The 14392-nt window shown below is 44.5% G+C and overlaps 1 protein-coding gene across 4 annotated transcripts in view; it reads left to right on the top strand.

Annotated features, from left to right (window-relative positions):
* The window catches only part of GASK1A (golgi associated kinase 1A), a 63037-nt gene extending 49084 nt beyond the window's left edge, over nucleotides 1-13953 (top strand). For 2 of the 4 annotated variants that reach the window (XM_004277884.3, XM_049693647.1), the window contains exons 4-6: nucleotides 1363-1466; nucleotides 2085-2689; nucleotides 2728-3113. In XM_004277884.3, the coding sequence (XP_004277932.2) occupies nucleotides 1363-1466; nucleotides 2085-2295 (315 nt within the window). In that variant the 3' untranslated portion in view covers nucleotides 2296-2689; nucleotides 2728-3113. Of the gene's footprint in view, nucleotides 1-1362; nucleotides 1467-2084; nucleotides 2690-2727; nucleotides 3114-10062 lie in introns of those variants that run through there. The other 2 variants (XM_049693646.1, XM_049693645.1) reach the window with 2 other exon arrangements.
* Nucleotides 13954-14392: the final 439 nt, after the last annotated feature.

A 14392-nucleotide genomic window follows, 5' to 3' on the forward strand; every position in this document is an offset into this window, starting at 1 on the left:
CCCCACCAGCCCGCAGGCCAGGGCTGCCTCGTGGTGCTGCTGGGTGGTGGGAACTCTCCCTCCCCTGCCCCAGAGCCACCTCTCTCCTTCCCCAGTAAAAGGCACATATTCCTGGGAGAGGGAGGGCTTTTATATCCATCCTTTACCCCTGGTGGGCAGCTGTCTCACACATCCTTCCCGATATCAGTTTTTGGAGGGAGGAGTCATTGGGTTTCGAGAAATAGATGATCCCTGGTATGTGCAGGGGGGTGAGAGGTAGAAGAAGCAGAGAGAGGGGAAGCTGAGGTCCTGAAGACAAAGGTTCATAATTTAAGCCCAGGTTGCTGAAGAGAATTATGGGAAACTACCAGGGAATCATGGCAAATGTGTAAGAACGGAGTGTGTGCATGGAGGTGGGAGCCGGAAGAGATGGCCTCCTGTTCCCACCATACCAGAGTTTTAAGGTGCTAAAGAATTCCCTGCTGCTGATTTCAGTGGGTTTTTTTTTGTTGGTTTTTTGTTTTGTTTTGTTTTGTTTTTTGCGGTATGCAGGCCTGTCACTGCTGTGGGCTCTCCCATTGCGGAGCACAGGCTCCGGACGCGCAGGCTCAGTGGCCATGGCTCACGGGCCCAGCCGCTCCGTGGCATGTGGGATCTTCCCGGACCGAACCCATGTCCCTGCATCGGCAGGCGGACTCCCAACCACTGCGCCACTAGGGAAGCCCTGATTTCAGTTTTGAAGAGTTTTCAGAGGCCCTAAAACTGTGGGGACAGAGGATGGGCAGTGCTATCTGAGGATGGAGGGTGTCTTGTGTCCTCGGTGATGCTCAGGGGAACGCCTGGGACAGGGGCACAGGGCGCACGTGGGCGGGCATACGTGTATGAGGGTGTACATGTACGATACATCCCGCAGCCTCAGCCCCTGGGTGGGCTACCTCTGCCCCTTCCCATTTCCACCCGTGCTCCTCAGCCCTTCGGCCACCAGAACAGGAATCAGTCCCTCTGCCTTGCAATTTTGCAGAAGGTGCTGTGGCTTTTGGCTACGGGTCCAGGTTTGAGCCAGCCAGCTACTGATTAGCTGTGTGACCTTATGCAAATTACTTCTTTGTGCCTCTGTTTCTGTAAAATGAGGCTAATATCAGTGGCCACCTCCCAAGGTTGCTGGGAGGGTTCACTGAGAGGGTGCCTGGATGTCCTAAGCACGGCAGTGGCATGGAGTGAGCTCACTGCTCAGTGCGAGGGGAGCATCTGGGCGAGTAGCAGGCTGGGTGTTGGGACTGACAGCTCAGGGTCCCCCAAGCTGCTGAGCCCCGACAGAGTCCAGGGGCACTGGCTAGGCTGCTCCCTGACTCTCCTCTGTCTCTGTCCATGTTCTTGCCTGAGGTCCGGAGCAGTGATCTCTCTCATCTGGTCTACATCGATAACGCCGGCAACCTTCAGCACCCGGAGCACAAGCTGAATTTCCGGCTGCTGGAGGGCATCGACGGGTGAGGGTCAGAGCGGCTGGGTGGAGGTTCAGGGGCTGAGGCTTGATGGCCCTGCTGTAGACCTTGAACTGTGGCTCCAGAGAAGCCCACAGTCCCTCAGACAAAAGCTGCTGGGTGAGCCTCAGAAGGGGGTGAGGAGTCCTGGGAAAGCTGAGGGGATACAGCCAGCAGGCCCTTCAAGTCCATGATGGGCTGCCCCCTCCCCAGTATCCAGGGGGCCTCCTGGCCCTGCACAACATGGGCTGCCCTGCTGGGGAGTGGGCAGGCTGGCCCTTCCCTGGTAGGGAGCTAGCCTGGGAGACACCTTCCCTGCTCACACCTGCAGCGGCTGGGCCTTCCTAGGGCTCCTCCTCACTTCACCTGGGCCAGCAGAGTGGATTCACCCACCCAGGGAGGTGGGACCCATCGAAAGCTCTATCCCCTGCCTGCTGTCACAGCAGAGCGGGTGGAAGGGTTCCTGGATAACTAGTCAGCAGGTGGCCCCGGAGACTTTGCGGGCTGGCTTTGCGGGCCCCCAGCTGTGCAGGTTCTGGCCGACTGGCCTGGCCTTTCACAGCAACTCTCTGAGATGGCTTTTGCTCTTCCTTTCTGTTATGGGACTGGGGGACCTTCCTCCAGGTTTCCTGAGTCTGTCGTGAAGGTTCTCGCATCAGGGTGCCTACAGAATATGCTGCTCAAGTCGCTGCAGACAGACCCGGTGTTCTGGGAAAGCCAAGGCGGGCAGCAGGGCCTACGGCGAGTCCTCCAGACCCTGGAGCGGCGAGGACAGGTCCTGCTGAGCCACATCCAGACGCACAACCTGACACTCTTCAGGGACGAGGGCCCGTAAGCCCCCCACGGTCTGGGCGGGACTCTCACCTCACTGCAGGGGGAAGAAGCGGGGGCATCTCACGACATGACCTGAGTGGATAAGTGCCCATCCTCACGGCCACATTTTCTTGGGTTTACCCGCCTTGAAGACAAAAGGGAAAAGCCAGAAATCAGGAGGGCACCATGGATTCCACAGGATGTGTCATCTGGTTGGGATGGTGGAGGAGGTGGTAGGTGTTGGGTTTTCAGTCTCATCACGTTCTTTTCTGCCTGCTCAGCCCTGGCTATTTACTCCCTTGCACCAATAAATACACAAGAATGTTCTATGAACTGCCCCAGGTACTGTAAAGTCGTGCGTTCCACATGCACATGCGGAGCTGGACAACTCTGTGTGTGTGTGTGTGTGTGTGTGTGTGTGTGTGTGCGCGTGTGTGTGCGCGCGCATGTGTAGAGGTGTGTAGGTAGTTGTGCACGTGTGGTATGTGTGTATGCCTGCATGCATACATGAGATGAGCCTGATAAGGGATCTTCACAGAGTTGTACTTGTGGCCCAGAACTGCTCTGGCTGAAAGTGAACTCAGCTCCAAGAAATGAAACACTAAGCATTTTGTCTTTATAGGCTTTAGATGTTCAATCCTTATTCACTTATGTTTTTGGTTTAAGAATTATGAAAGTAATACATGCTCACTAAAAACAGATTCATAAATAATAGAAGCATGTAAGATAAAAAGTGAGAGTTCCAGAAACCCCCTAGAGATGTGATACGCATTTTAGTCACACTCACACAGCATGCAAATGAAAATATAATAAAGTAGGATATCTTTGTTTGTCAACTCACTATTTGTACTTTACTATATTTACTATGTTCTCTATCCACCATCTGGGTTGACCCAATTCTTATTCATGACTGCATGGAACTCCCAGGCAGGGACGTGTCACATTTCATTTAGCTGTTCTCATTATGATGAACATTTAGATGGTTCAGACTTTTCACCAATTCTGGACAGTGCTGCCATGAACATCTTTGCATGGTGTGCAAGTATTTCTGCTAGCTAGGTTTCTATGGGTGGGTTTCTGCATCAAAGTATATGGGCATTCTTTATGTTCAGAGAGACTGCTGAATCCCCTCCAAAATGGTGGTGTCAATTTGCCCTCATACACAGAGGGTAGGGGACTTACTGTTTTCCCTACACCTCGTCAACACTTGCTATTCTCAAACTTTTTGTTTTTAATTCATCTGATAGGGAAACCTATTTCTAATTTTCATTTTTTATTGAAGTATAGTTGATTTACAATATCGTGTTAATTTCAGGAATACAGCAAAGTGATTCGGTTATATATCTATAGTTTCAGATTATTTTCCATTATAAGTTATACAGGATATTGAACATTGTTCCCTGTGTTATACAGTAAATCCTTGTTGCTTATGAGTTTTATGTATAATAGTTTGTATCTGTTAATCCCAAACTCCTAATTTATCCCTCCCCATCCCTGTTCTCCTTTGGTAACTGTAAGTTTGTTTACTATGTCTGCAAGTCTGTTTCTGTTTTGTATATAGATTCATTTGTATTATTTCTCAGATTCCACATATAAGTGATATATAATATTTGTCTTTCTTTCTCTGGCTTACTTCACTAAGTATAATATTCTCTATGTCCATCCATGTTGCTGCAAATGGCAATATTTCATTCTTTTTTAAAAAATATTTATTTATTTATTTATTTAGGTTGCACCAGGTCTTAGTTGTGGCATGTGGACTTCTTAGTTGCAGCATGCAAACTCTTAGTTGTGGCATGAATGTGGGATCTATTTCCTCAACCAGGGATTGAACCCAGGCCCCCTGCATTGGGAGCATGGAGTCTTACCCACTGGACCACCAGGGAAGTCCCAATATTTCATTCTTTTTTATGGCTGAGTAATATTCCACTGCACATGTATACCACATCTTCTTAAACCAAATCGCCTGTTGATGGGCACTTGGGTTGTTTCCATGTCTTGGCTATTGTAAATCATGCTGCTATGTACATAGCAGTGCATGTATTTTTTTAAGTATAGTTTTGTCTGGATATATGCCCAGGAGTAGGATTGCCGGATCATGTGGCAACTCTATTTTTAGTTTTTTGAGGAAACTCCATACCATTCTCCATAGTGGCTGCACCAATTTACATTCCCACCAACAGTGTAGGAGGGTTCCCTTTTCTCCACACCCTCTCCAACATTTGTTATTGTAGACTTTTTAAGGTTGGCCATTCTGACCAGTGTGAGGTGGTACCACACTGTAGTTTTTATTTGCATTTCTCTAATAATTAGTGATGTTGAGCATCTTTTCATGTGCCTGTTGGCCATCTGTATGTCTTCTTTGGAGAAGTGTCTTTTTAGGTCTTCTGCCCATTTTTTGATTGGGTTGTTTTTGTTGCTGTTGTTGTTGAGTTGTATGAGCTATTTGTGTATTTTGGAAATTAAGCCCTTGTTGGTCGCATCATTTGCAAATATTTTCTCCCAGTCTACAGGTTGTCTTTTCATTTTGTTTATGATTTCCTTTGCTGTACAAAAGCTTGTAAGTTTGATTAGTTTCCATTTGTTTAGTTTTGCTTTTATTTCTTTTGGCTTGGGAGACTGACCTAAGAAAATATTGGTACAATTTATGTTAGAGAATATTTTGCCTATGTTCTCTTCTAGGAGTTTTATGGTGTCATGTCTTATATTTAAGCCATTTTGAGTTTATTTTTGTGTATGGTGTGAGGGTGTGTTCCAACTTCGTTGATTTACATGCAGCTGTCCAACTTTCCCAACACTACTTGCTGAAGAGACGGTTTTTTTCTTTTTCCCTTTTTTCCATTGTATATTCTTGCCTACCTCTGGATCTATTTATATTGTCTGATTTTTTTTCCTTCCACTGTCTCTTGATATCCTGGGAATTTTAGTTGAATGTCAGACACTGTGTATAAAATATTGCAGAAGCTCTAAATGAGCCCTTAGCTTATGGCAGGCAGGTAGAATCAGGATAGATTGTTTTAATCCAATCACAGAATGGATTGGCTATCAGTCTTTATAAGATTTGGTTTACTTTTTTTTTTAATAACTTTAAAAATAATTTATTTATTTATTTATTTTTGGCTGTGTTGGGTCTTTGTTGCTGCATGCGGGCTTTCTCTAGTTGCTACGAGCAGGGGCTACTCTTCATTGCGTTGGCTTCTCTTGTTGTGGAGCACGGGCTCTAGGCACGCGGGCTTCAGTAGTTGTGTCATGCGGGCTCAGTAGCTGTGGCTTGTGAGGTCTAGAGCGCCGGCTCAGTAGTTGTGGCCCATAGGCTTAGCTGCTCCACGGCATGTGGGTTCTTCCCAGACCAGGGATCGAACATGTGTCCCCTGCATTGGCAGGTGGATTCTTAACCACTGGGCCACCAGGGAAGCCCTGGTTTACTTTTAGTTCACTTTTATTCCTAGGGTTGCAGGCCTTTAGGAGTTCCATTTGAAAGCGTGAGGTGCTTACCAGAGTCTGTCTCTCTCTCTCCTTTTTTTTTTTTGGCCACGCGGCTTGCGGGATCTTAGTTCCCCAATCAGGGATTGAACCTGCGCCCCCCCGCAGTGGAAGCGTGGAGTTCTAACTACTGGACCGCCAGGGAAGTCCCAGGAGTCTTTCTTGTCAGGACTTCAAAATCGATTTTTATCTCCCATCCTTCTGAGGCCACAAAACTTCTGTTGGCTGCCACTTTCTGCTTTGTTTCTCTCAGCCTGCACTGTTTGTGAACTGGTGAATGCCTTGAGATAATAAACACGTCATTCTTCTGTACCACTGACAGGATCTTAGCCTCTCAAGCCGTAGCTGTCTTAAAAGCTTGGAACTCTAATTTTTGCCTCCTCAGACCCTCCTCAGACTGCTGACATCTTTGCTCAGATTCTGTGTCACTTAAAAGCGTTTCTTTGTTGCTTAGTCTCTTTGGCTGTACCGTCCAAGAACCCACATAGGCTTTGAGGGGAAAACAGCATAGAATGTCAGACTCACCTTAATTACTTTTCCATATATCTCTGATCTCAGATCCTCAAACTGTGACTGTCTTGGTAACTCTCCAGTCCCCAAACAGATTTGTTTTAGTCCAGCCTTTTTAGCTGTTTTCAATGAGAGGGTTTTTTTTTCCCTGCAACAAATTAATCTGACGTTATCCTCCTTTTTTTTTTTGTTACTCTAAATATTGCTTCAGTGAACATCCTTACACATAAACATTTGTCTATATATCTCCTATTTTCTTAGGGTAGACTTGCCATAATGAAAATTTCTGAGTCAAAGGGTACACATTTTTAAGGCTTTTGATATATATTGTCAAGTTACTTTCCAAAAAGATTGTATCTATTTACATTGCCACTGTATGTGTGTGAAGGTGCTTAACCCAAACGGTTAATTATTACTCTTTTATATAATATGCCAATCTTCATAATAAGCAAGGATAGCTTCAAATGCCTGGAACCAATTTACTTTTACCCTTAAAATCAGAGTCGATAATCCAACATTTGTTGAAGATGGGAGCAGATGTAGTTATTGAAACATGTAATGAGATAGGCATGTTATATATGTTACAAGAAAATATTTTGTTTTGTAGAGGCAGTAGGTTAGATTGCTGCCCCAATTCTTGACCTATCGCTACCTGTCTTCTTTGCTATGTGCCTTTTCACTTCAAAGCAGTGTGGTGTACATTGCTGATTCTGAGTTCAGCAATGTGACTTTCTTCGGCCAAAAGAATTGTTAGCAGACACGGTACAAGCAGAGGTGTGAGAAAGCACTTATATACAGTGGGGCCTGTGCTCTTGCTGTTTTGCCACATTCTTGAGAAGGTACACGCCTGCCCAAGTCCGTTGCATCCAGGAGGAGGGTGAGACATATGTAAGAGAACTGCCCCAGCTAAGCCGCCGCAGTCAACTCACAGACGCATAAGCAAACTGACGGAGATCAACCAGGGCAGTCCCCTGCCTGACATACACACATGGGAGTTGTAATAAAAAATGACTGTTACTGTAAGCCTCTGAATTTTGGGGTGGCTTGTGGTGCAGCAATAACCAACTGATAAGAAGGTAGCATTGCATGCATTTTACAGAGGAAAGAACTGGGGCTTAGGTAGGTTCAACACGTTTCTAGCTTATATTATCATATTAAGATGTCTCAGCAACCTATGAAATACATCCTATTAATATTATTACCATTTATGGAGAGCAAGCAATTTGCCCAAGGTCACACAGTTAGTAAGTGGTGAGTCAGATGTTGAAGCCAGGCCTCTCTCATTCTAAATTCCATGCATCACCCACCTCATCGTGCTCCTTCTACTAAAGTGGGTATAAAAGGGTGGTGTGACATAGGTAGAGGCATAAGTTAAAAATCTTGCACCCGCAGAGCTTACAACCCAAACGAGAAGACAAAGTGTACAGACACAAAACATTAAAGTATACGGTAATTTTATATCAGTGCCGAAGACTTTCAAGGCCGTGTCTCAAGACCACTTCCTCTCAGCTTCCAACATAGTGATCTACAACTACCTGCTTGACATCTCTTAGATGTCTCAATCGTTCCTCAGACTCAATATGTCCAGAACTGACCTCATCATCTTTCCCTACATAGTCCTCTGCCAGCCTTCCCCATCTCAGTGACTGTCCACACATCCAAGCAATTGCTCAAGCCATTAATACAGATGACAACCTTGGTACCTCCCTCTCCTTTCCTCCCTGTATGCAATCCATCACAACTATTGCCAGTTACCTGCTAAATATCTGTTAAATCTGTTTACTTTTCTCCATCTCCACCGTCTCCATCAACTTGGTCTAAGCCACATCGACCCTTATTTTATTTTATTTTATTTTTTGCGGTACGCGGGCCTCTCATTGTTGTGGCCTCTCCCGTTGCGGAGCACAGGCTCCGGACGCGCAGGCTCAGCGGCCATGGCTCACGGGCCCAGCCGCTCTGCAGCATGTGGGATCTTCCCGGACCGGGGCACGAACCCGTGTTCCCTGCATCGGCAGGTGGACTCGCGACCACTGCGCCACCAGGGAAGCCCCTCTATTTACTTTTTGACGGATATTTGGGTTTTTCTACTTTAGCTATATGAGTAGAGTTGCTGTGAACATTTGTGTACACGTCTTCGTATGGATGTTTGCTTTCTTTTATCTTAATTAAATACCTAGGAGTGAGGGCTTCCTCTTCCTCTTTATATATTCTAAATACAAGTCCTCTGTCAAATATATGTTTACAAATATTTTCTACCAGTCTGTGACTTGCCTTTTTCATTTTCTTACCAGTATCTTTTGAAGAGCAAAAGTTTTTTGTTTTGTTTTGTGTTTTTTTTTAAGTTTTTTGTTTTGATTAGGTCCAATTTATTAATATTTTTCTTTTAAGGGATATTTTATAGGGTTATCAAGTTATCTGTTTTTTCTAGAATTTTGATACTTTGTATCTTTCAAGTTTCGATGGTTTTTAACTCTTATTGTCATTCAATTGTTCATAACTTTTCCTTATCAACCTTTTAATATCAGTGAAATCTGTATGATGTCGCCTCTCTCATTCTTAGTATTGGTAATCTTTTAATGTTTCTTTTTATTCTGCTCAGTCTTGCTAAAGGCTTACATATTCTCGAAGAATCAGCTTTGGGTTTCATTGATTTTTCTCTATTTTTCTGTTTTCTATTCCTATTTCTACTGCTGTTCTGATCTGTCGTTTCCTTTTCATCTGCTTACTCTTGTTTTAATTTTTTTTCTTTTAAGTTTCTCAAGGTAGAAGCTGAAGTCATCAATTTGAAAACTTTTTTTTTTAAAACCTAGGCCTTTAGTGCTATAAATTTCTCTTTAAGTACTGTTAGTGACATCTCACAAGTTTAGATTGTTGGGTTTTTGTTTTCATTCATTCATATTTTCTAATTTCCTTTTTGATCCATGAGTTATTTATAAATGTGTTATTTAGTTTTCAAAAATTGGGGGGGTTTCCAGGTATGTTTTCATCATTGATTTCAGATTTAATTCCACCTTGGTGAGAGAACCTACTTTTAACTTGAATCATTTTAAGTTTATTAAGACTTATTTTATGCACCAAAATATTGTCTGTCTTGGTAAATGGTCTATGTTCATTTGAAAAAAATGAATATTCTACTATTTGGGGTATTCTTTAAATGTCAGTTAGGTCAAGTTGGTTGTCTTTTATATTTTTACTTACATATTCAGGTCTTCTACATTTTCAGTGATTTTCTCTCTGCTTGTCTTATTAATTATTCAGAGGGAGGTTTGCAATCTCCCAGCCCCATGTGAGCTCTGGGAACTATTCCCTCTAATCCTTTTAGGTGACTCTTTCTTTGGCCTCTGGGAGTTTCCTCATACACATACACTGATCGATATTCAACCAAAAATTTGAGGGGGACCCTATCCAGAGCTCTAGAACTCTCTCTTTTATTTTATTATGTTTCAAATTGAAGTATAGTTGATTTACAGTGATTCAGGCATATAGCATAGTGACACATATATATATATATATATTTCTTTTTTAGATTTTTTCCATTATAGGTTATTACAAGATATTGAATATAGTTCCCTGTGCTATACAGTAGGTCCCTGTTGTTTATCTATTTTATATATAGTAGAGTGTATCTGTTAATCCCAAATTCCCAATTTATCCCTTCCCCCGACTTCCCCTTTGGTAACCATAAGTTTGTTCTGTATGTCTGTGAGTCTATTTCTGTTTTATTTCTTTTTCTTTTTTTTTTTCCTACGGTACGTGGGCCTCTCACTGTTGTGGCCTCTCCCGTTGCGGAGCACAGGCTCCGGACGCGCAGGCTAAGCGGCCATGGCTTCACGGGCCCAGCCACTTCGCGGCATGTGGGATCTTCCTAGACCGGGGCATGAACCCGTGTGCCCTGCATCGGCAGGCAGACTCTCAACCACTGCGTCACCAGGGAAGCCCTCTGTTTTATAAATAAGTTCATTTGTATCATTTTTTTAAGATTCCACATATAAGTATTAGCATATAATATTTGTCTTTCTCTGTCTGACTTACTTCACGTAGTATGATCATCTCTAGGTCCATCTGTGTTATTGCAAATGGCATCATCTCATTCTTTTTTATGGCTAGAACTCTCTCTTTCTGTTTGAGTTCTCTCCAGTACTCCGCCCTTTGAACTCTGGCTGCTCTGGCTCCCCAAGACTTCCAGCTCTTTTTCTCAACTCAGGACTCTGCCTGGTTTCCTTTTCTTTTGGCCTAGAAACTCTCCATGCAGTAAGCTGGGGAAATTATAAACTCTACCTCATTTGTTTATTCTCTCTCAGGGATCACTGTGCATCATCAAGCATGCTCGATGTCTTAAAAACCATCGTTTCATATGCTTTGTTCAATTTTATAACTATTTCAGGCTAGAGGATAAATCCAGTCCCTGTTACTCTATTTGGGCTGGAGCAGAAATCCTGCCATCAACTCTTGACTTCATGACTTCTTCCACTCTTTCCTACTCTGACCCATTCTCTGCCCAGCAACTATCTTTTCTCTTTTAAAAATCTAATTACATCGCTTCCTAGCTTAACAATCTTCAATGGCTTCCACTGCTCTAGAACAGAGACCAAAACCTCGAGCACAGCTCACACAGCACTGCACAGTACGTTTCATGCTCACCTTTTCAGCCTTATTTAGCCCCACATCTTCCTCTAGCTCTTTGACCTCTAGCCTCACTACTGTGGTCCCTGGTGCCTCAGGGTCTTTGCACATGCTATTTCTTCTGCCTGAGATGCTCTTCCCATCTCTCTCTCACCTCTAGTTAGATAACTCTCACATCTTCCTCAAAGAAGCCCTCCATGATTTCTCAAGCCAGAGTATGTTTTCCTGCCATCCTTTCCCTGAACTCACAGTTCTTTTATTCTGCCTCACTTTTTCACTGATTTTATTATATACTTGCATGCTTATTTAATCAACATGAGACTTCTTTGCTAGATTTTAAGCTCCAGGACATTGCAGATAGTGTCCGTGTTGTTCTTCATTGCAGCTACAGGATCTGGCACAGGGCTTCACACAGAGTGATGAGTTAGTGAATAAAGGAGGGAAAGTACAGCAGATGCTGTCATTGCCAACCCACATCCCCTCAACCTTCCCCACTCCCTTGTATAATGATGGTTTCTTGAGGAACACCCCTGGGATTCTCCATCTGAGGGCTTTCTCCATGAGTGCAGGGAAGGAAGTTCTGAGACTCCTAGAAACAGCTTGTGCAAAATGGATAGGAGGTGAAGGATAAAAGCCTTCATTCCTACCCCACTCAGGGAAGATGACAGTGAGGTGGGGTCTGTGCAGTCTCCAGAGCTCCCCAGTGGGACTGAGACACTGATTCCCACAGTGGTGGTATTAATTCCCCCTATATTAGCTTCCTTCCCTTCCTGTATCACTTCTCCAGCCCTTGGCTGGAGCTTCCTGGTACCGCCTCTCAAACTACTTTCTCTCAAATTCTTGTTTTGGGGGAACCCAACTTAAGAGAATGATACAACAAATGAAAGTCATAGAGGAGTGAGAGACTCCTGTAGGTGCGGATGATCCAGATGGTATATGCAGCATCTGGTGTGTTCGCTGGGTTTTGGAAGTCTGGCATCGGAGGAGGAACAGGGGGCGAGCTCTACGTGCAAACTCCAAGGGCAGGTGTGGGAAGTGAGCAGGCTGTATCGGATTTCCTTCTCTGCCCCAGGAATGGAATGACTTTTCTGTTCCAACAAGCTATCTTCGTTTTGTTTTAAGCATTCTCCTCTCTCATCCTCAGGAATCTCATCTTCATCTCCTCTCTCCTTTCTCTTCTGAACTGATGAATCTTCATATGCCAGTGAGATCATTTGCTCTTTAGGCCACACTGCTGACATCAGCCCTATTACTACTGCTTTTACAAAATGTCTGTTTCACAAGCCGGGATTAAGTTCTTGACAGAGGAACGAAATATGGGACAGAGCGCGTTCAGAGCCTGGTCTTCATCCCCCGAAACTCAGGCCAAGGGCTGGCGATTTCTCCTGTGACGGCAATCTAACGAGAGCAGGACAAACAGAGGGTTTCTTTTTCCTCCAGAATGATTTAGAATGTCTTGCAGATGATTGCCCCCTTCTAGCCTGGCTATGAATCAGGTAGATTCAATCAGACTAGAAGAGTTTTTCCCAAATTAAAGGAAGCAAAGCCAGCAAGCCTTCAACCTTGTCTTTGATGAATGTAAGACAACTCTAAGACATTTGGCTCAAATGCCTTCTCTGAGGTTATGCAGTCTGAAAATACACATTGAAGATCCCCCCCCAAACACTGATAAATACCCGCAAATGATATATTGCCCAGAGTGTTTGCTGAATGAAGGAAATTGTTGAAGGATGGTGTTCCCCATGTAGAATTAGAGACCCAGAGCTCCTCTTAACTTCAGTGGGAGACTCCCAGCAGCGAGCAGTGGTGTTGCACGTCGCGTCTGCGTGAAAGTCAACTTGCCTATAGCTGGGCCTCCACAAACCAACTGCCGCCCTCATCAGCAGACATTCTCTTGCTAGAATTTGTGTGTGGTGCACAGTGGATTGTTTAGGTAGTTTGAAAAAAAAAATAGAGTCTCCTTGGGCGACTAAGCAACTGAGCTCATCTGGGGCACCATCCCAGGCAGAGACGTTATCCATCTTGCTGTCTCTCTGAGGTTTCACCTGGATATAGTGCATTCTCTAGTCATGCTGCCTCTGGACAGTCAACCAAACAATGGTGAAGGCTGATGGAGATACACAGAAGAAACTAAGTCAGGGACTACCGACAACTCTGGAGTCTTGTGAAGGGCTGGCTCATTCAGAGGTTTCAATAGGTAGAGTCGATGGTAGGTGAAGTTGGTCATTCTTGCAGAATGAAAAGACACTCGGGGAGAAGTGAGATGGACCACAGGAAGAAAAAAATTAAAGATGAACACTTTCATTAATGGATCATCCCCCTGCTCTCTTTGCCTGTTCTCCTTAAGCACCTTGGGTTGGAACTCCCAGCCCCCAACCTTGAAGGGCCAGCTGGAAAGGTACCTCCTTACTGGTTAATAGTTAACATGTACTGAACACTTAACCGTATGACAGACATTGGCCAATAGCTTCACAGCCTTATTCTATCTGATTTTCATGCAGCCATGTAAAAAGATAAAGAAAAATGTCTTAAAAACTGGCAAGAGAATTCCTCTTATGAGAGGGACTGTCTTTTGAAAAGCAACTACATGAGGTGCTTGGTGAGGGTAGCAGATACAGAAGTCTGCACTCATCAGGATCTCACTCTGCCCTCACTCCAACCCCCTTCCACCAGGCTGCCCACACTGGAGATGGAGAAATACAAACTCCGTCTCCCAGACTCTTTGCAACAAGGGATCCCTGGGACCAAGTCTCCACCAAACAGATGCACCCTATAAAACGTGGAAGAAGAAAGAGAATGCCATGAGGTGGTACCCCTGCCGGGGGAAATGGTGGCAGAGGACGGTGGTTTCTCTATAGCTGGCAGAGTCAGTGGTATTTTCCATCCCATGGCACAGCAGCATGATCCCAGAGGTGGGGAGGCAGCTGCTCCCTCGGCAGTTCGGTTCTCAGACATTGCGGGAATTGTTCCTAGAAAACCAGTCTAGAGTCTGTTCCTCATCCATTCCAGTGAACCTCTGAGTCACCTAATATTCCTTAATAAATCCCATTCTGTGTCCTCCTAAGGGCTGCAGAGAAACATTTATGCTCCCCTCCCTACTTCACTACTTTGGCTGAGACGGAACCCCCAGCCACATTCCTGTTCCCTGTCTCTACCCACCTCCTCCAGGGGAAGAGAAGTTGCTAATCGGATGGGTCAGAGCCTGACATTCACTGAGACATTGCATGTAGTGAAAATGCATGTCCATGAATCCTTTCCTGCTGTAAGAAACAGCTGTGGTGTGTAAGCATATGCACATATATGAGAACACATCTCCAGTATAAATTCCTAGCAGGGGGATTTCTGAGTCAAGAGGTAAGTGTATTTAAATTTTTAAATTTTGATAGCTATTTCTGAATTGTCCTCCAAAAAGTCTGCACCTCGTGGCAGCCTACCCAATATCCATTCTCCCTTACTCCCTTAATAATGAAAAAGCTACATTTGGGGGCCTCCCTTGTAGATGG

The sequence above is a fragment of the Orcinus orca genome, chromosome 10 (assembly GCF_937001465.1).
Source record: "Orcinus orca chromosome 10, mOrcOrc1.1, whole genome shotgun sequence".
NCBI lineage: Eukaryota > Metazoa > Chordata > Mammalia > Artiodactyla > Delphinidae > Orcinus > Orcinus orca.